The 23,920-nt window shown below is 32.5% G+C and overlaps 1 protein-coding gene across 1 annotated transcript in view; it reads left to right on the top strand.

The window, feature by feature from the left end:
• Positions 1–3,211: 3,211 nt before the first annotated feature.
• Positions 3,212–23,920, top strand: part of LOC129235204 (neuropeptide receptor 15-like) — a 33,697-nt gene continuing 12,988 nt past the window's right edge. Inside the window, exons 1-2 of the mRNA XM_054868910.1 lie at positions 3,212–3,448; positions 17,054–17,300. Coding sequence (XP_054724885.1) covers positions 3,243–3,448; positions 17,054–17,300 — 453 coding nt within the window. The 5' untranslated portion in view covers positions 3,212–3,242. The remainder of the gene's footprint in view (positions 3,449–17,053; positions 17,301–23,920) is intronic.

The following is a 23,920-nucleotide window of genomic DNA, read 5'->3' as shown; positions in this document are numbered from 1 at the left end:
GTTAAAACTTCATTGAGAAAATCTTATAAAAGAACAACGCAAAACCGGCTTATATATATATATATATATATATATATATATATATATATATATATATATATATATATATATATATATATATATATATATATATATATATATATATATATATATATATATATATATATATATATATATATATATATATATATATATATATATATAATTACTATTATTAAAATATATTCAAAATATGTGTCTTTACGTTATACGTCAACTAATAGACCGTGCCGCATTATTTTTGATTTTGATGAAATTTAGTAGGTAATTTGTATAAATAGTCAGCACTCTCAAACTGGAATATTTTTTGAGCAATCACGATTGCTTATTGCTTTCATTTGACTGTTTTGAGGTCCTGTCATTTTATTTTCCCGCCAGCACCCTCTGGCAGCACCACCGTCGACCGGCCGCCTCACGATGCTGCTCCTCTAGCGAAAACCGTCTGCAGGTTAGGTCCATATCCTACACTTACACGCATACATACAGGCACGTACACACACACACACACACACACAAATACACACATAAATACAACTACACACATACACAAACACACATACATACGCCTACACACATGACTGTTTGACCCTTGACTGTTTTGAGGTCCTGTCATTTTATTTTCCCGCCAGCACCCTCTGGCAGCACCACCGTCGACCGGCCGCCTCACGATGCTGCTCCTCTAGTGAAAACCGTCTGCAGGTTGCGTCCATATCCTACACTTACACGCATACATACACGCACGTACACACACACACACAAATACTCACATAAATACGCTACACACATACACAAACACACATACATACGCCTACACACATACACAAACACATACACACATACAAACACACCTGCACACACATACACACAAACACATAGACGCACATACATGCGCCTACATACACACACAAACACACACACAAGCATACCCACAGACACCTACACATACACATTTGCCTACACACAACTACCCACACACTCATGCCTGCACACAGACACAAACACATTTGCCTACACACACATACACATCCCCCCACACAAACACTCATACCTGCACACAGACATAAACACACATGCCTACACACACATACGCATACCCCCTACACAAACACACATACCCCCCACACACACATAAGCACACACGCCTACATACACACACACTCGTGATTGCTAAAAACATAATTTGAATTCAAGAGGTCAAAATTCAAATTATTTTTTTTTCTTTTTCATTTTATTTTAAAGGACAGCATAGCACTTTCTCACTCTAGCAAGTTCATATTTTTATCCCCGTATCCACAGACTGTTTTTGGATAGCGAAAAAACCCATTTCGTAATTTTTCTGAAGTTTAAGCAATTGTTTCGTAATAACGAACTGCCAATATCAGCTCATTTTTTCTTTACTTTTAGTATGCACAACTAACTGCTACAGGACAACCATTAGCCTCTGACTGTAAGTCTCTGCCTGATTTTTTTATGCTCGAAATGACGAAAGCGGCACATTTTGAACCACCGTTTGACACCGGAAAATTTCTAACTAGGTCGTTCTCATCCTTTCGAGTATGAACTAGTCGTAGAAGGTCTTAGACGGTATGTGGTTTTTTTTGAGCAATCACGATTGCTTATTGCTTTCATTTGACTGTGTTGATGTCCTATGATTTTATTTTCCCACCAGCACCCTCTGCAGCATCACCGTCGACCGGCTGCCTCACGATGCTGCTCCTCTAGCGAAAACAGTCTCCATGTTGCGTCAATATCCTACACTTACATGCATACATACACGCACGTACACACACACATACACACATATACATGCACCTACACACACATACACACACACTCATGCCTGCACACAGACACAAACACATATGCCTACACACACATACATATCCCCCCACACACACAAACACTCATACACACAACTACCCACACACTCATGCCTGCACACAGACACAAACACATATGCCTACACACACATACATATCCCCCCACACACACAAACACTCATACACACAACTACCCACACATTCATACCTGCACACAGACACAAACACACATGTCTACACACATACACATACCCCCTACACACAAACACACATACCGCCCCACACACACAAAAACACACACGTCTACATACACACACACACACTCGTGATTGCGAAAAACATAATTTGAATTCAAAAAGTCGAAATTCAAATTAAATTTTCTTTTTTTGTTGTTTCAGTCAGTTATGTATACTAAAAATACAGAAAAGAATAAGCTGATATTGGCAGTGTCGTTTTAATGCTGCCATTATCAGCTTATGAATCAGCTTAAAAGTGTATAAAATTAGTTTGTTTTTTGAGATCTTGCATTCAAATTATGGTTTTCGCAATTACGATTTGCGATAGGAACCTACACGTTGGGTTTCCTGTCTCTACTAATGGCTTTTATCGGAACCGTAATTTGAAGTCCATACGTCAAAATTCAAATAAATGCCTATGGTTGGATGGAGGACGTCATGTGATGGAAACTGGATGGTATATGCTAGATGAAGGATGTTGTTTGCTGGATACTGTTTTCACGTAAAAATTATTGTGTAAGATCGATGAGGTTGTTTATAAATAATTCGATACGGATGCAATAAATGCCTGCATTATAAGCATGGAAAAAAACAGAAGAATGCAGACGTAACACATCTCTCAAGTTTAAACCGTAAGCAATCCGTGATTGCTCAAAAATTATGTAACAAATTGCTTTTACTTACCAAAATTCTTCAGGTAAAAATTTAAAACAAATGGTGTCCCAGAGATTTGCTACTTTAAAATCCACATAATCTTTATTAAATTCAACATTTATTTGAAGTCAAAGAAAGTCCTTTTTTGTACTTTTGCCACTAGTATAGTACTTCCTACAAAAAAAAAAAATATATTTAAAGATGCAGTATATTTTAGTTTGAAATTCTAGTTGGAATGATTTTGAATACATTTGAATTAGTAATGATTGCCATGGTTTTACACTTCTGACGTTTTCAAATTTTGCAGATCACAATGGATATGAACGTGTCCGAAATACTGTTGTTGGACTGGAACAAAACCATTGACGAAATTCTCCCACCCCCAGCTTCAGTTTCTAGCATTATCGGTCTATCTCTTCTGTTCTTTATAATTGGAACCGTCGGGATCACTGGAAATTTATTGGTCATCTTCGCCATTCTTGGAGATCAAAGGATGCGAAGCTCAGTTACAAACTTGTTGATAATGAATCTGGCAATTAGTGACTTTATTATCATGATCGTCTGCATACCAGACATCGTACAGTTTATTGAGAATAGAGGATGGCGGTTAGGATTGACAGCATGTAAGGCTCTCCGCTTCACAGAAGTTTTCGCTTTGTATGCTTCAGTCATGACATTACTCAGCGTCTGTATTGAACGGTAAGCCTCTATATATGCTATATATATATGTGAACTGTTATAAATACCTGCTAAAGCAAAATAAAACCGTTCAATGATAGAAAGGCGTCAATCGGTGCCTTTGAGCCGAGTACTTAAGGTATCACTAGCAAAAAAACAGCAAGGAGAAAAAAAGTTCAAAAAACCTAAAAAATCCTATTACTTCATCAAAGAAACTCCTCTCGGGTATTGATAATATAAGATGTTTTCTGAATATTGCTTGGTATAAGCCAAGAATGCAATATTGGACCCCTACATCTCACAAAAAATAAAAAGGTGAATAACTCTAAGTCAAATTCATAAAAAAAAAACCTGGAGCATATGAAAGAACTATTTGAACAAAACGAAGAATTGAACTAAGTAAAAGTACAAGAATAGTACTAGTAATAATGGACATTTTAGGCAGAGGATTCTCCCCCCCCCCCCCAATGGCGCCCACTCCCATAAGTTGCTTAGAAATCCCCCCTCCCCTTCTGCTTTCGTTTCACGGATCGCTACTGCGGGGGAAAGACCGAAGCACGAGCACTAGCGTAACGAAAGGAAATGCGACTTCTCTAGGGTTAAACGTGTTTTTAGTCACTCTTTTAGAGGGTCTTTCTTTTTTAAAAATTGAAGGGGAAGGGGGGGGACCTCTGGCTAAAGTGTCCAATTATTACTACGCGCAAAAGAGAGTAGCCATCTGCCATCTCCAAAATCATTCCAGCCATTTTTTCCCAACATCCATAGCCTTATCAGAGACGCCCTTTATAGTTCAAAATCACCCGCCCCCCCCTAAAGTTTAAGAGTGCAATGTTTGCGATCTAACCCCCCCCCCCCTCATACAGATCATTATTTGTTCTGAAAAACAGAACGAAACACTGCCTTATACGTGCACTACGTACAAGCCCCCATAAGTAATCTCATGACATAACTGTAACTAAAATACATGTATCTAAACACATCAATGTAACTAGTGTAATTAAATCAGTACCACATTTTGTTTTGCGCGAAAATGCCTAATTTTAAACGCGAATAGCCAAATGTGCTGCGTTTTCCTCAAAATCTGCAGAAGTTCATCTGCAGAAATTTTGAAGAATTCTGCAGATATTTTAAAGATTTGAGCATTTTCCTTCAGAAAAACTGCAATTTCATGCAGAAATCTGCATTTTTCTTGCTAAAAATTGTGATCTTTGATCCCCCGCCCACCCGACCGGTCCCTTACCCGCCCTTGCAGACCAACCGATAAAATCTTGGCTATGATGTAGTTTTTTAAAAATTTTAATGTACCTTATGAGTACTTTTTTTGTGTAGCCAGCTCTTAGTTTATATGCGCGTAACAGACATCTAGAAATCCAGAGACACAGACTTTTAGCTTTATTGTTAGTAAAGATTTTATTCGAACTCTCATTGTCACTTTATTACCGTTTTTGTTTCTAAATGTTGCAGTTTGTTTCATATGTATTGCCATAAAAACTTTTTCATCGATATTTATGTGTAATAACGTATTGTTCCCGAAAAATTAAAAGAATAAAAGTTCATGTTTTTCAAAATTCCGGTCAATTTCAGCAAAAAAAAAAAAAAAAAACTATTTTGAAGTATCTTTATTGTAACAATTTACGCTTGCCTAAAAAATACTTCGTACTTCGGTTCTCAAAAATCTATTAAATTTTTTGCGCATAAATTGATTTTGAACTATTTGAAAAAAGTTTCAAATAAAAGGTTTTTCATCGAAAAATATATATTTTTATCTCATAATGTTTTTAACAGTGTATATTTAATGCATGTTTATAAATTCTTAACAAACAAAAGTTGTAACATTTAAAGATTAAAGACTAAGTCAGATAGAACAAAAAGCTGTTTGCGTAACACTTACGAAAACAATTTTCTTGCTGATGGTGCCAATGTTCTTCTGAAAGTATTTCGAGTGGATTAGAATGAAGAGTGAAACAAGAAAATTTTTTAACGAACAAAAATTAAAAAGAAAGTCGAGGTTTTATGTATTTATTTTATCTTTATATTATGAACTCGTCGCGAATAAAGTAACGAGCTTTTTTTTTTTTCTTGCGGCATAGTCATTGTACTTGAGGGCATTATATCACAGTTTCTGAAAGGATTCCTAATTAATTCGATGTAAGGTTCATTAGCGTCATTCATTTAGAGAAGAGCAAATTTATTCCATTAAAATATTTCAACACTTAATATTTTCTTTCACATGTAAAAAAATGCTTACTAAAAACACCTATCGTTTAAAATAATACAGTTTTTAATTCCAAAATTTTCTTTTAGGTAATGAATCAATATAAACTAGTTAAGCATGGAAATTGGTGTTATGTAATCAGTGTTTGTAATAGGTTGTATAAATGGAAGCGATTGATTTATTATTGATCGCGGTGTGCGTTAGCTTGTCCTCTTCTTTCCTTGTCTTCTAGTGGTGACGTAAAAACTTATCATATGAAGAAGAAAATCTTTAAAAAAAAGAGGGAGGATAGATGTTATAGTGTTTTGTACTATCAAGGAGTTCAATTTTGGCTAGTTTATTAATATTTTCTAGATTATAGACTAAAAATAATTAAATGTACTGTCATTGTCAGTTCTTCACGAACGGTACAAACGTTTTGCAATGCAAGATCAAACAAGAAGCTTCGTTCAGAGCTAAACGAGCCTATTTTTCCGTACACCCACATGTACTTTCTAGCATCTGATCTATATCCTCTTAATTAGCTAAGATTGCAAATTGCGTCAAATATACCGTTTTAACGCTTAAAGCTGAGTTCTAAAAACAAGGTATGCCTGTCTCATCTGATGAAACAGATGGGTAAAAAATAAAGGAGCAAATAAAGTAGTAGCACCTTTTAAAAAATGTAGCTGTTAGATTTTTTTTCATGAAAAATGTCTTAACCATTTTAAACAAAAAGGAATAAATTAAAATAAAAAGCACATAAAAATAAATAAGTTTTATCAAAATTAAACAAATAAATAAATAAATAACAGTAAACACTTCTAGCTATTTTTTGCGGTATGCCCGTCTCATCTGATAAAACAGATGCGTAAAAAATAAATAAATGAGCAAATAAAGTAGTAGCACCTTTTAAAAAAATGTAGCTGATAGATTTTTTTTTTCATGAAAAATGTCTTAACCATTTTAAACAAAAAAGAATAAATTTAAATAAAAATCGCATAAAAATAAATAAGTTTTATCCAAACTAAACAAATAAATAAATAACAGTAACCACTTCTAGCTATTTTTTGCGGTAAAAATTAAACGCCTTCCATTTTTCCTCCTGAGCCAAAATTTTAAAAATAAATAAATAATTTTAGTTACAAATTTTGTCGACAAATTATGTATGTTTAAGTTACAAAATTTTCGCGATTACAATACTTCTTTTGCTATGTAAAAAGAAATAAAAAAGCCTTTTCGAATCGGTGTATTCCCTTAAAACATTTAGGGAGTCCGCATTCTGACAGGCAAACGACTGAACAACAAACTAACATTTTCCTCACCTCAAAATCCTAACTTTAAATTTTGATTTTTCAATACTTATCTAATTATTTTATTATTATTATCATTTTTTATTGTTTTTTTTTTGACATTTTTTAGCGAATATTTTGGGATGAACTAAATCTTAATTAATAATATTTTCCATTTGTCTTTCAAGGGGCTAAAAGCACATTTGTCTCACACTTTGAAGATATTTTGAGTGAGAAATAAACAGAACTAAGTCAGAAATAAAACATGTGGTGCTGGGAGTTCTTATGTACATTTTAGCGTAATAAGGAACTAAGAAGACATCATATGTGTCAAATGTGATGATACTCAAACTCTTTCAGATCAATTTTCTACAATTTGAGGAAAGGTGGGAAGTTTGTGAATGCAGCTTTTTTTTTCTTTTTTTACTTTGTTGGAAATTGTATTATATTTCAACCGACAGTAAAATTTTAAAATAAAGCGGAAATAATGAAACAGAATGCAACTGGAAATGACTTAAAAATTTGGAGATTATTTTTTGTAATTTGGAACTCGGTGGCAAAAAGCAGATGCCAAATCCAATACCTCAGAGGCAGTATTGAAGATATTCGGAGTTTTTGCTACCATTGCATGAAAAACTACTAGATATATTCCGTCTCTTCTTTCTGTAGAACAAAACTATGTTTACGGCATTGGTTAAAAAAAAGAGTATGTCTGAAAGTTAAAATATTCTTCTTAATCTGAGAAACCGAAACACTTTTAGATACCAATTTTATTCCTTTCAAATAGTCCATTAAGTTATCGTTTAAGCAGCTTTAGATTTCAGATACCATGAAAAACATTAAACTTCTTTAATTCTGAGAGCGCAACTCTCTATTCTAACTATCCACTATAATATTAAAATCTGTTCGCGTCCGTCTGTCTGTCTGTCTGTCTGTCTGAAGATCGATCTTCTCGAGAACCGCTGCGAATCGAGAGACAAACGAGATACCGATCAATTCGAAATTTTCCAAAGAAAACAATAGGACCAATCTCGTAATTGTGCGACTTTAATTAGCGGAGATATTAATTAAAACGTTAATTAACAAAACGTTATTCAGGAATTTTTATTTCTTTCCTGTTGCCATTTTGCATATGGGTAAGCAAGTAAAATTCTAATAATTCTTTTAAAAGAGATTTTTTGGCTGCTGTCCAAATCTTAAAACAACGTTTCCATCTAGAATTTCATTTTAAATTAGTTTAAAATGAGTTGCACTATTCGGACATAGCCTTTATTTTATCGTCTGTCTTTTTTTTATTTTTTACATTCAACGTTCTTAACTCTTTTCAGCATAGGAAAGTTGTTTCTTTAGTTATGTTTATTGATTGTAGTGTAAGTTTATCGTTCACCGGCCTCATATTTTGGTACATTTAGGAAGTGTGACTAATTATGTTCATTTTGTTGAACCTTTTTCCGTCACATGAGTGAGTTTTCGAATTGTAATAACTCTCCTTTTCCTTCCCGTTTCTATTTTTGGAATACAGTTTATATCGTTAAAAGAACATGTTAAATTAAGATTGTTTGGATTTCTTTAAGTGAAACAGAGTTGAACAAAAAAGATTGTTTTTAAGGATTTTAACTAAAGCTAAATTGGAATCTGATGACTTGGTATTAAATTAATGCTTATTGGTATTTATTTAGTCTTGGTGCTTTAGTTTCACGTAATCAACCAAAAAGTGTGTGTCATATTATGTAAAAAGCTGATTGTAATTGTACATAAATATTTCAGATATAGGCTATCAGATGTAATTCATTTTAACGTGAGCGCAGATTATAGTTGATATTGCATATATTTTCATCTTTTGTGCAATTGAAAATACTCATAACTTGTGTCATTGATAACTATGATTAACGTTAAAGAGATTTTTGCCAAAAATATGCTCTACTGGTGTTTTGCAAACCTTGCATTACGCGTATTTATTTACTCCTTAGCGCTTTAGAAACTGATGTCAGAGTAATACAAAAACATCAATTGGACATCTCTTTCATTTTTAAGTAGCCCGTGCAACGCCGGGCACGCAGCTAGTAATTTATAAAAGTAGAAAAATGCCTAAAAAATCTTGAGAAAACTAATAATTTCTCTAAAAAATAATGAACTTAAGATAATAATGAGATAAATAATGAGCTTTTATAAACCCCTTCCCACATTTTTCTTGTTGCTCGACAAGTTGTTCATATCCCGTACAAATATAATCAGAATAAATGTGCGAGCATAAAAAAATCCACTTAAAAAATTCGTGAAACATTAAAACAAGATTAAATTATACGAATAACAAACCGAGTAGAATGTGTTAATGTTAAAAGAAAAGTTATTTTGAAACTGCAGCGGTCCATTAAAACCTGTCAATAAAGATTAATATTTTCCCGGTACAATTATTTAAATAACCATTTTTTTAGGAAATGTGCGGCATGGATTTCCAACACTTAAGTAGAAAAAATGTTTTTCACACATATATAATTCCTTTAAATATTAAGAACTACGGAAATAACGGATTTCCACGGGATATATTTAATACATTTCTTAACTGTATATCTCCTCTCCCAAATAAAAAATACTTCAAAGTCGTTAATAAAACCTAGACTACTATTTTACAATATTTATATAACATTAATTATTAAATGAAACCAAAAAACCCGACTGCGTAAAAACCAAAAAAAAACGTAAAAAGGAAAAAATGTAAGCCCAGTAGTTTAGAATTTTGTTAAGTATTATTGAAAGACTATTCCAATGAAATTGTTTTATAATCGATACACACATGAGACAAATTATAAATTCAAAATTAGAACAGAAGGATCAACAGTCGGGACCCGTTCCTTTGTGATCAGTCAAGGAGCCCCGTAAAATTTCAATGGGCCCCGACTGTTGATCCTTCTATTCTGCTTTTGAATTTATGATTCGTCTTATGTGTGTCTCGATTATAAAAATATTTCAGTGGAGTAGTTATTCAGTAATACTTAATAAAATTCTAAACTGCTGGGGTTATATATATATATATATATATCTTTTGAAAAAGTTTTTTTGGTTTTTACGCAGTCAGGTTTTTTTGTTTTTATTTAATAATTATTTTTCATTTTACCCTTTTTAGTTAATTTTCATTGACTTGGTTATTATGATCATAAGACGGCAAATTCCGTTATCTTGTCATTTTATTGAGACATTTTATATCGTGAGGATTATTAAGTAACTGGTGGTGGTCTAAACTACTGATTACTAGTCCCTCTAGGGACCTTACTCGGCTTAAAGCTACATATGCTTGACTTTTAGCAAAAATGGCGAACTTAAGTCAACCACAGTTGTATTAACAGAGCGGAAAAGTTGTCAGTCAAATCTTTCTCCCAAAACTAAAAAATCCCGCTAAGAGAGTACACGTCGTGAACAAAGTCACCTGAATCACGACAAAAAATAAATACAAAATGTTAGAGATGAAAATCTAATTAGTAGACTTGGTAAACAAATGTCAGACAGCGAAAACGCTACATGCATTTTTCGCACGCTGTTTAGCACGCAGGTAGCGTGCGACACGGTCCTGAATTGACAATATGGTGACTGGTTGTTGATTACGGCCATGTGTTTAGTGACACTCCCAAGGTTAAGACAAATCAATTGACGTAAGATTTATCAAAATCTGCCAAGGGGTTCAGCCTGTGCAACGCCACAAAGGGACAAACATACATACATAGACTCATAAACACATTACGTTTCTTTGCGTAGCGTACGCGCTGTCGGGTAAAATTACCTTCCTTTGTGTAACGCACGCTCAGTCGGGTAAAAAAAAAAAAGATTACTGGTGTTTTTGAAAAGGTTGTATTTTTTCGAAAAGTAGAACCTAGCATAAGCTTTATTATCCTTCAATAGAAATGACTGATGCATGCTTAAATATCTGCTTTTCAAAAGTGACTTTTAAGTATTTTGGGATCCAGAAACCTCTAAGTCACAGAACCTGTGTCATTTTCTGTGACCTCAAAATATTTTTGTGAAAAGCGTAATTGAATAAAGCATTAAAAATTACCACAAGTATTTGGCTTTCCATTTCTTAAGCAAATTCTTTGATGCAATTAATTTTTAATTTGATAATTGATTTTGATTTCCTGAGTAAAATAATTTAATGTGTTAAGTATTTGTGAGCTGCCATTTTTACAGTCAATAGTTTAATTTAAAAGCGAGTGCTTTTTTCCTGTACATTTTAATTAATTGACAAAGATATTTTGAACATTAACAACTGCTTTCGGTGGAGTCAATTTTGCATCCATTGGGTTTCGGTAAACATGGCTGTTTTTATTTTATATACTGCAAAACAAAGCTTACCAACTGGGAAAATACAAAGACAACTTAAAGCACGTAATAGTGAACATAATATCATACAAAAGAAATACGGTTAAAGCTTGAACAATTTTTAGTTTTATTAAATAGAGGCAGAGCTTTACTTAAGATAGTTTGTATCTGTATAATAATTTTTTCCTTTTTTAAAGTTCATCACAAAGTTATAACTTACTTTCTAGCTAAAATACCTAGTATATAAAATTAATTCTCTAGCTAAAATTTAAAACGTTAGATACTGTGTTGAGATCATAAAAAGGAATATTAACTAAAAATTGTTTTAACATTTTAAGTAAACAAAGTTTTCTTTTTTATTTTTCTTTCTTCTTTATTTTCTCATTATAAAAGATTATAGTTCGTTCTGATCTGTGCGTTAAAAAATGTTAACTTGACAAAAATCATTCCCAAGTAGTAGGTTCCTAAGCAAAACAGATGATTCTTTTGGGGCACTCTCTTGCCTAAATTAATCTGCTGTACAAAACTACTGTATTGTAAAGCCTAAAGACAAAAAAATCTAATTAGGAAACAAAACTAAAAACAACAAGTAATGTGATAGTCGAAAAAACGTTTTGCAATTCAAAAACATACACTTTCCAGTATCTTTTCTAGGGAAAAAAGTAGTTGTCAGTTTAAATATATATGTGTTTCAATTTTAAAAACGAATCTGCGGATAGATTCGTACATTTGATCCTGTTTTCGCGCTGTTTCTGTAACACGATTATTACATTATGTAACCTATTTGTCTAAGACTGTATTTATTTCTTAGTCTAACATGCAATTGTGACTTTAAAGCTCTTAAAAAACTCTCAAGGTAATATCGATCGACTTGTATCCGTAAATAATAATGGAGCCTTTGTATGTTGATGCCCATTTGCATTTAAATTTAACTTTTAGATAAAGTCTGGATCTTTTCTACTCGTAATGTGAAAGATCTCCGCTTGACATAGGTTACTGTTCGCTCTTGGAAGTAGCATTCATTCGCTGTACATTAGAATATCATGAAAGTAGTTGTTTACCGCCTATGAATTCTGAAAATATGAAGTTAAAAGCTTTTCAAGAAATCAGATACAATAACTTTAAAATAGTATGCATTTATTTTAGATGTAATATTAGCGAATTTAAAGCGAAGCACTTAAATTCGTAAAGCATGGAAACCGTTATTCTCTTCAAAATGCGTTAGTTTAATACTTTAGCAATCTAAGTGAGCTGCTGTAAGTAGTTTTAAAACATAAAAGAATATTTTAAGTGTAACAGGATGTGCTTCAAAAAATTTGAAAACTGTTGTCTTGCAGAAAATACCGCACTTTGGGCTATTTTTAACTTTAAAAGCGATATTACGTTAAATGAATAATCTACAGGAGTAAAAAAAAAGTGAAAAGAAGCAGCAGATTTCGGGATTGCTCTTATTTTCAAGGCAAAAAATACGTGAGCCAACGGATGTAAAGTTGTTCAACAAAGCACTTTTCTTTCATCCATAAACTCACGTCATTTTGCATTGATAAGGGGTATTCTTGTAAGCACGAAATACGTGTCTGTGTTTAGTTGTAAATACGTAGAATTATATATATATATATATATATATATATATATATATATATATATATATATATATATATATATATATATATATATATATATATATATATATATATATATATATATATATATATATATATATATATATATATATATATTTGATTTTTATTTCTTAGAACAAAGTTATTTGTTTCTTACTTAGAAATTAAAGTTTAAATGTTCCTTAAAAAATAAGGTAAGTGCACCATTTATGGCCAGCCTAAGGTTCAGGGCCTTATATCTCGCCCTTTTATGACTCAATTGCCTCTAACTTTTCTACATTCGTTAAATGACTCAATGAAATAAGGAAAAAGTAGTTTCATGTGGAAATTAAAGTTTAAATCATATTTGTTAGCAGTTTACACAAAAAATGGCGATATGGCCTTGTTAAGAATAGGGGTCCCAAAAAAGAAGGGGGAAAAAAGAAAAGAAAGAAAAACAAATAAAACAAATTGAGCCATGTTTGATAAACGCTAAAACATTATGTTTTCTTTAAATATATTTACATTAATGAAGAGGAGAAAAATTAAGCGTCACATTAATTTGGGTTAATGATAAGTCGTTATTTTCTGTCTTCTGGTCAGTACTGCTCATATGTGCAGCATAGACAACTTCAGGCCCTTAGGTAGGTTAGTAAGAAAGTCGCAGTCCGAATACTGCCAGTCATGGCCTTATTGGATTAGTCTACTTTTCTAGGGTTATCAAATCATGAAAAAACCACAACACGCACAGACGTTCTTTTTTTTTTTTTTTTTCTTTTTTTTGAGTTTGTCAACTACGTATATGAATATGGCTTTATAAAACATTAAACAACTTTTTCCATATGCTGGTAAACTACAGAGAACTATAAAGAAATAAAATTTAATGGAAAACAAGTTCAGGCAATTTTTAAAAGATTCTTTTGAATACCTTTTCGTATATTTTGCCTAGTAATAACAAACAGCGTGTTGATAACGCTTGATTACCTGTTAGGCTTTCTTGTAACGATAAAATCATGATTAAAAAAAAAAGTTGGTTGGCCTTATTGATCTAAATGGCCTAATTTAGCCCACTTAACTTATTTAAACATCTACTTTGGCGAGTTAGGTATAGCTGGGAAAATTGCTGCTTAAAATAGAATTCGAACCATTAAGACATGAACGAACTTCGATTGATGTATTAATCTATGACATTAGCGAAATTGCCATATATGACTGGTGTTTAAGTCGTCTGAGCAATCATGTTTTAAAAATAGCTGTTGAAACATTGTATTGCTTCGGAGATTAGTCTCAATCTCAGGGCACGTAAGCAATGATTGTAACAAAAATGTGCACATAGTCCAACATATTTATCAAATTTCTTTGTGCCGGCATTTAATTCAACCTATGTATTCATTGCAAAGTATTATGAAGTTTATGGTTCTAGTACAGAGATTTACCGGCAGAATGGAGTGATGGTTAGGCATTGACATTGATTTGAAAAAGGAGCAGGTTCAAACTTGCCTCCAGGTAACTCATTTTTAAGATACAGAATATCGGCAACGTATATGTTATGCAATTATGCTAAAGATCCCTACGGGTTACTTTTTTTTAAAAAAATCTTCGAATGCCCTCCGTAAAATTATATTCTTCGTGCGTTTTCGCATCAGAAATAGCCTAGGTGTCTCCATCTGGTGAGCACACAGGACGTCAAAGTTGTCTTAGTGAAAATTTTCCGGAATGAAACCCATACAGCAACGTCTGTTTGAACCTTGATTAATTGAGGGGGGGGGGGGCGAATTTTCCTGAAACAGTGGAAACCTAATAGAAATGCGTATTTAAGAATGTTAGTTTTAAACACAATTTGCAGCATTTAGAGTAATCCTCTACTTATTAATTCTTAGCTTTATAAGCTTACTGCTTATATTGAAGTTAGTACTTAACGTAACTGAGTGATATAGTGAACTTTTTATTGACTCTGTACCAAAACATTAAGGATAATAGTTTTATATTTTTAACAAAGTGACTCATTATTCCAGCTTTCAATGTAATCGTGTGTTACTCGCAGATTTATAAGGCAATATTTCCCTAAGGAAGAGGACATTTATCACTATCTTTTATGCCAGTTTTACTGTCAAAAATGTTCCTTATATTTTACAGTAAAATGTAAGTTTATAGTAAACAAGTATACAACAAGTACAATGTTGCCAATACTTTTTACCGTAAAGTCGTACTTTACGGCGCATGTTACTGTATTAAAACGAAAACGCTGTTAATAGTGCGCAGAGTTAGAAAACAATAAAAGCCGTGGGGTTCGATCATGAGTTCCTATATAATTCTCAGACCCCGTTACTAGCTCTTATACCCAATAGCTGCGTTCACATGACCCTTTTCTACCCGGAAAAATCCGGCTTTTAATCACATTCCAGTTATTTCTCGGGTAACTAGAGCAAATGCGGGGATTTTAACCAGAATGCTCTTTGCGAAACAAGTTTGTTTAAAAGCTGGGTATAGCTGCTAAAAATGCTGGGAAAAACCGCTTTCACGGATAAGAGGGGCAAGAGTTTGTTTTCATGTGAACAGTGTATTTTCCAACCGGTTTTTTTCGGAGTTGGAGTAAAGAAATACCCGGTACAAAAGTCTCTTGCAAACACGGCTAATGGGTTTCGACGACGAGAAAGCAGAAATGGAAATTCATGTCCTTCACACTATAATTCAAGTGGTTCCCTAATTGGTGCTGCAATCGCTTACTGTTCCTATACAATTCACTGCAAACTTTTCTGTGCTACAAAACTCTCCGTTTCACAGTAATAGCTATTATAAAATGTTCCTGAACTTTTTATATTGTGGTGCAGAAATTATTTCTAATTCCCGACATACTTAATTTATGAATCATGCAAAGTTTCAAGTCTGACCCCAAAACTTTAAATATTCGTCTCATCTTTTCAACTTCAATCAGGTCACCTCTTTACTCTCATCTCGACACTGCCCTCCAGTTAACAGTCATGCACACACCGAATATGACATTTAAACAGAAACCTAAATTCACTTTTCTTTTCTTTTCAACTTACGACTTAGAAAATTAGTTCCGTATTTGTTTGACTAGCGACTATTTATTCAACGGGGAAAAAAGTGCTTTAAAAACACTCTGATTAATAGGTTTGGAGAGAAAATGTAAACATTTCAAGAAATAAAGTCTTCCTATTAAATATTAAAAATTGCTCTTGTGCTACTTCCCTGTACTATCCAATTCTCATTAAACTATTAACGCATAAATAATTAACCCTATATACATTTGATCATTCAACTAAAATTAAAAACCTTTTAGCAAATTCTACAGATATCATTCAGTTAAGGTGTACTTTTTAACTCCTCAAAGAGCTCGTCCTTTGATCAAACACAAGCTAAAGGAATATATACCTTTAGCGTCAAATCTCGGTAATGTGTGTCAAATAACATTTAAATCTTCCAGAAATGATGTTAAATGACACTGACTAATGAACAACAAAACTACTTCCATTAGTTCGTATTTCTAAAGTGTAATTTAACCTAAGACCAATGTCTTTTTGTGTCTGAAATGCGAAGTACAATTTAACAGTAAATTTTAATTGCTTCAGGAATTTTAAATTTACCAGAAGCAGTCATACCAACTGCATGAAACGGCACTGTCTGCTCATTTTTTATCACTTTTTTTATTATTTAAACACATCGCTAAATTATTGAAGTAATAAACAATTATAATTTGTCAAATAGTATCAAATTCTAAAGCGATAGTAGTATTGAAGTAAAAGTACTCTTTTATTAAGTAATTATTTTCCAACTAACCAATTACGTTTTAAAGACATATAAGTAGAGTTAAGTACAGTGCTCATTAAATTTTTCTAGAGTGCCTTATGGAGTTTATAGTGCATTTTCAACTTGTGTAACAGTTTGTAAGGAAATGTGATTAAAATCATAATAATTTACCTGAAGCGATCACGTTTAGTAATTATTTTGCAAAAGTAAATTAATATCTTTGCTTTAGTTGCTGCGATCTCCACGCAGTTATTTTGAAGTGTGCTCTTTTAGCTAGAATTTCAGATTCAGTACGAGAGATTTAATCTTGATTACCAGGCAAGTAGAGGCTCTACTGTGTGCAATTAATTTATACTGTATTTTGATGAAGGTTGTACTAGTACAGATAATATTAAAGCGAAATAAGTATGTAACTTTTTATAATGTGATTTGATATTATTTCTTTTTTTTATTTCAGATACATTGCAATTGTTCAACCCATCAAAGCTCATATTCTCTGTAATCGGAAACGTATTGTGATCGTGATTTCCCTAATTTGGCCTCTTGCAATGGGATGTGCTTCACCAAATCTTTTCTATCATCTTATTATGGATATTGATCCAGAGTTCACGCCATGTGTGGTGCAATTTCCAAATATTTTTAGTTTCATCATATTCAAATATTGCGAGTTCGCACTTTTCTATTTCATTCCTCTTATTGTGCAAGTAAGTATTTTGTGATTAATGTTGTATACGAATAAGTAGGTAAATAAATAAAAAATATAAAAGATAGAAACGTTAATTAAAAAAAAAAAAAAAACAACAGTAAATGATCGTACTTCGGTTATATCTTGTTTTGGATCTCTATTCCGTGAATTTCAGTGAATCTGTTTTGATTCAGTTAATCCGCCTCTTAATTTCGACTTGCCTTATTATTTGTATTTTATGATTTATTAAAGTTAGAATTGATTTACTTTAGCCAATTATACTGTTGACCTAGACAATTAATGTTGGATGGATAACTCTAGGGCCAACCCCTTGTCAGACTACTATGTACTTTAAAGTATATGCAAATAGCAACATTTTTTGAAATTCTACTAGTTATTTTCTTAAAACATTTTTTTTTTCTTTTTTTACGGTTAAACACCGGGTTTATTACGATTCGGCGCGACCATTTCAGCTCCAGCCATTTCAACGCTGACCGATTCGTCGCCAGATTTTTGCGTTCTAAACTTTTTGAATGTCAGAGAAAACTAGAAACTTGTTAAAAATGTCTAAAATATTTACTGTAGGGGAAACGGAGGCACTTGTGAGCGTGATAAGTTATACGATACAAAAATAGGGGAAGGTCGGGTAGTATCGGACACCTAAGCCATTTAAATCATAACACTTTTTGTTTTATTTGTAAAGAATTATTTTTTACACAAAATTATGCAGTACTAAGTTACCTAACATAAATTGTAAACTTTGGTTAAAAAAAACATGGAAGCGTATTTTTTAAACAAATTTTTGTCAAACTCTATTTTTGGCCAATTTTTAATTTTGGAGTGTTGTATCGGACAAAACATTAAAATGTTAAAATAAAAACAAATAGCTCAGAAATAACATTTTAATGTGCAAAAAAATGAAACGAACAATGTAGTTGGATACTTAGAATAGTATATACAAGTCTAAAAATGAAAATAAATAATAATTTTTTATAAAAGTTGAAAAATATAGCCTATAGTTGGTTTAGGCCTAACTGAAACAAATTCATTTTAAACTTTGGAACACAAATCACATGTGTAGTAAAGACTGTCCGGTTGTAGCTCAGTACATTTTTCATGTGCCCAACCCTTACACGTTTGGCATTGGATCCAATCTTCTTAAATGTCTCATTACAAATTATGCAGTGAGTCAGCTCTTAGTTTTCCTGCTACTCATCATCGTACTTAACTTTCTTTTAGTGTTTTCTTTGCTTTTCATTTTAGGTTGAACTATTTTTTGTTTCTTTGGTTTGGGTTTTCCCCCCTTTCTCTCCTTTTTTTTTTTTTTTTTGGGCGCTTCTCTTCCTTTTGGGACTAAGTATCATTCACTAGCTTCTCTAATTTTCATTTTATTAAGTCCAAATTTTTCAATGGCTTCTTTCATATTTGTTTCATTCCATTTATGTCGTGATTTTTCCATTTCAACCTGTTGGACAAAGAAAAACACCGTCAGTATTTTATTTTGGTGCCAGTAACTTTGTCCGATACAACCCGAAATTGGTTTGTCCGATTCAACCCGACAGTAAACCTACAGTGGTTTAACCACCACTAGGTTATTACTTAAGCTAAACACTGTTATAGCTCATAATACTTAGATAAATATACTATCAGTCTAAAGGTATAACAATGAAACAATATGACTTACTCTATGTGTAAATATATGCCTCAGAAGTTAAGTTCGTGCACTGCAATTCTCTCAACAAACAAACAACTAGCTTTGCACACCAGAACGAACTATTGATTTGAACCAATATGGCGTGTGTGGCTTTCTTCCCCAATACGGGACACTATGTTGACCCAGTACGTGCTGCCTTTGCGGCGGAATTAAAAAGCAGCCCTTGTCCGATACTACCCGCTGTCCGATACTAAACGACCTTCCCTATATGCTGCTACAATAACTAAAAGCAAAAAGTCTTGAAAATTTCTGGACTTATGGAAGTCTTACTCCTACTTCTTTGTCAATCTATTAGAGCAAAGCTGACTCCTTTTGTGTTTCTTTGGTGACAGCTTAATTGTTCTAGCAGACGTTGCATATAATTTCCTCACTGCCTTCTTCACGTGTAAACACTTTTTTACTCATTAATCAGCTGAACTGAATTATTGAAAACCATTGTATGAATGTTCAGTTAAATTTAGGGAATTTATTGATTTTCTTTTATTGAGTAAAGAATGATTTATTTTTGAAAGTTATTTCTAAACGCTAATAGCAATTATTTTTCTACAACAAATTTGTAAACCTATTGTTAATACCTTTAATAAATTGTCTTCATGATTTACTTATCGTTATAAGTATTATTTTTTGTGATGCTAAATAGTTTGTCAAAAATTTAGTGTTATAGAACAATTAGAGGAAATAAAAAAGGAAAAAATATACTATTTTAATCAGGAAAGCAAGTTTTAAAACATCTTTTAATGCAACATCTTCTTCTTTATGAAGCTTAAAAGCAATATATAGTAAGAGTAATCTTTAAATAATAAAATAAACTTAGTACTATGTAGTCCTATAAGTTTTTTCTTGTCTATTCAGTAGCAAGAGCATGCTAAGAATCTTCAAAACTTGACAGAGAGCAAGGGTATATGTGTGATAAGCAATATTTTCTCATTGACACGCTACCATACTGACACAATATAGGTTACTGACACAGTATAAGCTACAAATCCTTCATTTTAAATGGTATCTACGTAAAAGTTTTCCTTGGAAATATGATAATTGTCCTGCTTTTTTAACCTTGTTCATATTCACCCAAACTTGTTCAAATGCAGTTGCATTTGTGAACAATTGAAGATGTAAAGTAAGAAAAAACAACGTGTCAGAAAAGCAAATTCGCAGTTAAAAAATAACATTTAGTACAAAAATATTCTTTTTTGTTTCAAAAAATTCCGTGCCACAAAGAAATGGATAGTCAGTCCTGAGGAAAATTCCGCTCTGCGAAATGAATAACATTTTATAAAAAATATTAACATGTTTACCTTGCATTTATGTACGAAATGAAATTCATAAACCAAAAATAGATTTTCGACTGGGTCGCGCAAAATGGATTTCGCGCAAAAACGGTGGCTCCGAAATGGGTTTTGCGCCGAACAGTCCCATTCCTTACACATTTATCCTAAATATGGTTAAGACAAGCTTACAATTTACGAAAGCAGTACCTCAAAATATGGCATAAAAATTTTGAATGTCAGTGCGTGTGCATGTGTGTGTGTGTGTGTTTTTAATTTTATATATGAATCAGATCGAAACATGGATATTTTATTCGACGCCAAAGCATTTGAAGTAAAAAACAAAAATAAAAAGTAAAGGAATAATCATACCTGAATAACATGTTTAAACTTGGTCATGTTTTACTGCGATGCTCTACGTAGCATATTTATTTACTCTTAAGTATTGTGAGGTCGCGTGTCTGATTTCATATATTCGTTTAAAATTTGCTTTTTCATATCCTTAATCATGCAAAACTGAAAATATACAATAGCATATGAATCCAATTAGCTGCCATTATAGAGCTGTCCCGTCCTGGTGAGAATTCATGACTTATTTTTGTTTTTGTTTTTTTTTTTATTTTTATCGTCAACACTTTAATAACAGCATATGATCCCGGGGAAACACGGAAGACCACAGATGCATGGATAAAACGACTTTAAAAAACACTTGAATGTCATTCCTTTAAAAATTCGTTTAGAGAAAAAATACCTAAAAATCAATATTTTGGGTAAATATTCGTCCGCTAGTTATTCCTTGTTCAAATAACGCAGGTATTAAAACTAAACATGCTTAACACTAAGTTGCAGGTACGGAACATTTAACCAATGTCCAATTCTCACTTCAACATACTTTAACTGAACTTATGTTAAGGACGAGAGACAGAACAAGGTTCAAACAAGAGCAACATTTATTAAAAACTGGTTAAAACATTTTTTTAAGGTTACACGCGAGTGCCAAGAAAAAACAAGCCCCGACCGCCACAACACCGGCAGTTTTAAACATTGTAAATACACTGATGCCAAAAAAAAAAAAAAATTATGAATTAGAAAAAGTTAAATTACATAAGCAACATGAGTTAATTTGCATGAACACATAATTCTGGAGTAGGAAATTGTTTAATCCAGCTCCAAAAGCAGTGTACAATTTTAATCTAAAAATCAAAAGAATAGTTTTGCTTTTTAACACCACTTTCGGTCAATAGTGCGAACAAAGTAGCTTCTGGTAGAATTGCATGAAACACATGCAAAATTTTTTAGGTCTGTGATACCAAACGTAATTTTATGTATTTGTTATAATCATTTAAAACAGTGACGACTTTCAAAAACTGTCCCAAACTCGTGGGTTTTAATGAAAACTTTAAAATAAAAAAGAAGAGTCCGACCGGATATTAAGTGCATGCATGTTGAACATAACTAGATTATAATCGGATACAACATTCCAAGAAACGACGACATTGACATTGCAAATATACTTTATTTGTTTTATAGTTCTTGTGAGGAATCATTACATGCTATTAAATCATTATCGTTCTGTAATAATAAACTATAAATATACGAGTCTGGTGACCTAGTTCTTCAAGACAAATTGTCTAGACAGTTGACAGCAGTGGAAGCAGTGCAATTCAATTTTAACCCCTTTCTTCTTTTGGACATCATGGCTATTTTCGTGCAGCATATTCCCGTGATAAGCCCAAAAGTCGTATCTGCAATTTTTAATGAAATTGAGTTATTGTCGCCCGGTGGCTCTTAGTAACGAATTTTTCCTAAACTCAGAGTTCTATGTTCATTTTGGAAGGGAAATTTTTTTAAAGAAATTCTCAAAAAGTGGCATCTGAATCAAATATATGAAGGCGTAAAAGTTTAAAAAGCGATTTCTCAGTTTGACTGCAGATTCCAACTTTGTGCTTAAGTTCACAATTAAAAACTCTTTGCTAGTAAACAATGTGAACTGAGTATTATACGTCCTGTAAAGGGTTTCACTATAAAAATGGTGGGTATATTTCTCCTGGTACCATTCTTAATGAGACGCATCCCTTTTTATGTTATTGCTTAAGTTTTTAAATTCCAAGGAGCTCCGGGATTATTCCCTTTCCATAAGATAACCTTTAAGAAGTTGTATCCTTTTTCATCTTTTCAATGCTTTTATTTATCACTAGTGGCACGCGCACGGCTTTGCCCATAGTAGAAAACTAAAAGTTTTGGTTCGCCTGTATAATTACAAATAATGTATGATGAATTTCTCGCCAGTTGGCTTGCCCATATAACGGTTCCACGTTATGATAACTTGGTAATTTACTCGTTTATTTTATGATAATTTTGCTCGGGGAAATATTCTTAAAATTGGAACAGAAAAAGAACAAAATCGAATTTTCGAAAAATCGCTTGGAGGTGCACTCTCCCATGCTACAAACTAATTCTCTGCCAAATTTCCTGAAAATCGACCGAACGGTCTAGGCGCTATGCGCGTCACAGAGATCCTGACAGACAGAGAGAGATTTGACAGAGAGGTATCCAGACAGAGAGATTTTCAGCATTATTATTAGTAAAAAGAAAAAAAAAACAGTATTTCTCTAGGTATTTCATATTTCATTCTTGATCTCCAAAGCATGTATTATATTTGTATGATTTACTATTTGTTTGTATATTTATTTTTCATAACTTCTGAACTTTTCGCATGAAGCAAGTCACAAATATTTCAGAAAAAAATATAATAAAAAGTCTTTTGCTAAAATGCTTAAAAAATCTTTATTTTTTCTTTACACCCTTTTTTGACTAAAATTATGCTTATTTTTGCTCAACTATTGAAATGCTTACAGAAGTTGAATGGGGGCTCACCGACCTCTCGTTTTTGATCAATACCACTTATCTGCACTAATCAATCGTAGTGCCAAGATATTTTGACCTTTTTCACCGTGCAGACAAATCTATTCATTGTAAAAAATTTGGTGGTATGCTGAGAAAAAAAAACTGTCCATTTTCTGGCTATAATGATTGGTGCTTAGTTTTACTGAACCTTGTTTACATGAGTATGCTAAGCGCAAAAGTGGTATCTGCAGTGGAGCTAAAAATGAGAAATTCATGATTAAAGTTTTACAACACGTTTCTTTAATTTGTGACTTAATTAAATGTTAAACTTGCGGTAGTTGTTCGACAAATTACTTATCTAACCTACATAAATCTCCGATCATGCTTTGTCAACTTTGCCGGTTGACCTGTTCTTGCCTTGCTTTCGGTCCAATTCTTTTCTTTAAAGCATTTTATCAAGCACTTTACTATAGAATGGAATAAATAAGAGACATTTCAAACCAATTTACCTCCACTGTGAGGAAAAAAATCAAATTTTGAATGGTGTTTGTGGTTTTTTTACGAATACCACCTATTTTAAAGTATATAAGCAAAATATTAAGGAATTAATCAACACAATGCAAAAATAATAAAAAAACGACATAGGATAATTTTAATCGTGAATTTATTCGAAAATATTTGAGTGTACGATGACTTTTGTGGCGTATTATTTCTCTGTCTCTTCGTTTTTTGACCCATTTCAAAAAGAAGATCTGTCAATAATTTGAAAAAACTGCAGGGTTTTATTTGGAACGACATAGGATTGATGTGAAG

This window comes from Uloborus diversus, chromosome 2 (assembly GCF_026930045.1).
Source record: "Uloborus diversus isolate 005 chromosome 2, Udiv.v.3.1, whole genome shotgun sequence".
Classification (NCBI taxonomy): domain Eukaryota; kingdom Metazoa; phylum Arthropoda; class Arachnida; order Araneae; family Uloboridae; genus Uloborus; species Uloborus diversus.
The sequence above is the reverse complement of the archived record's forward strand: the minus strand, read 5'-3'. Positions and strand labels throughout refer to the sequence as shown.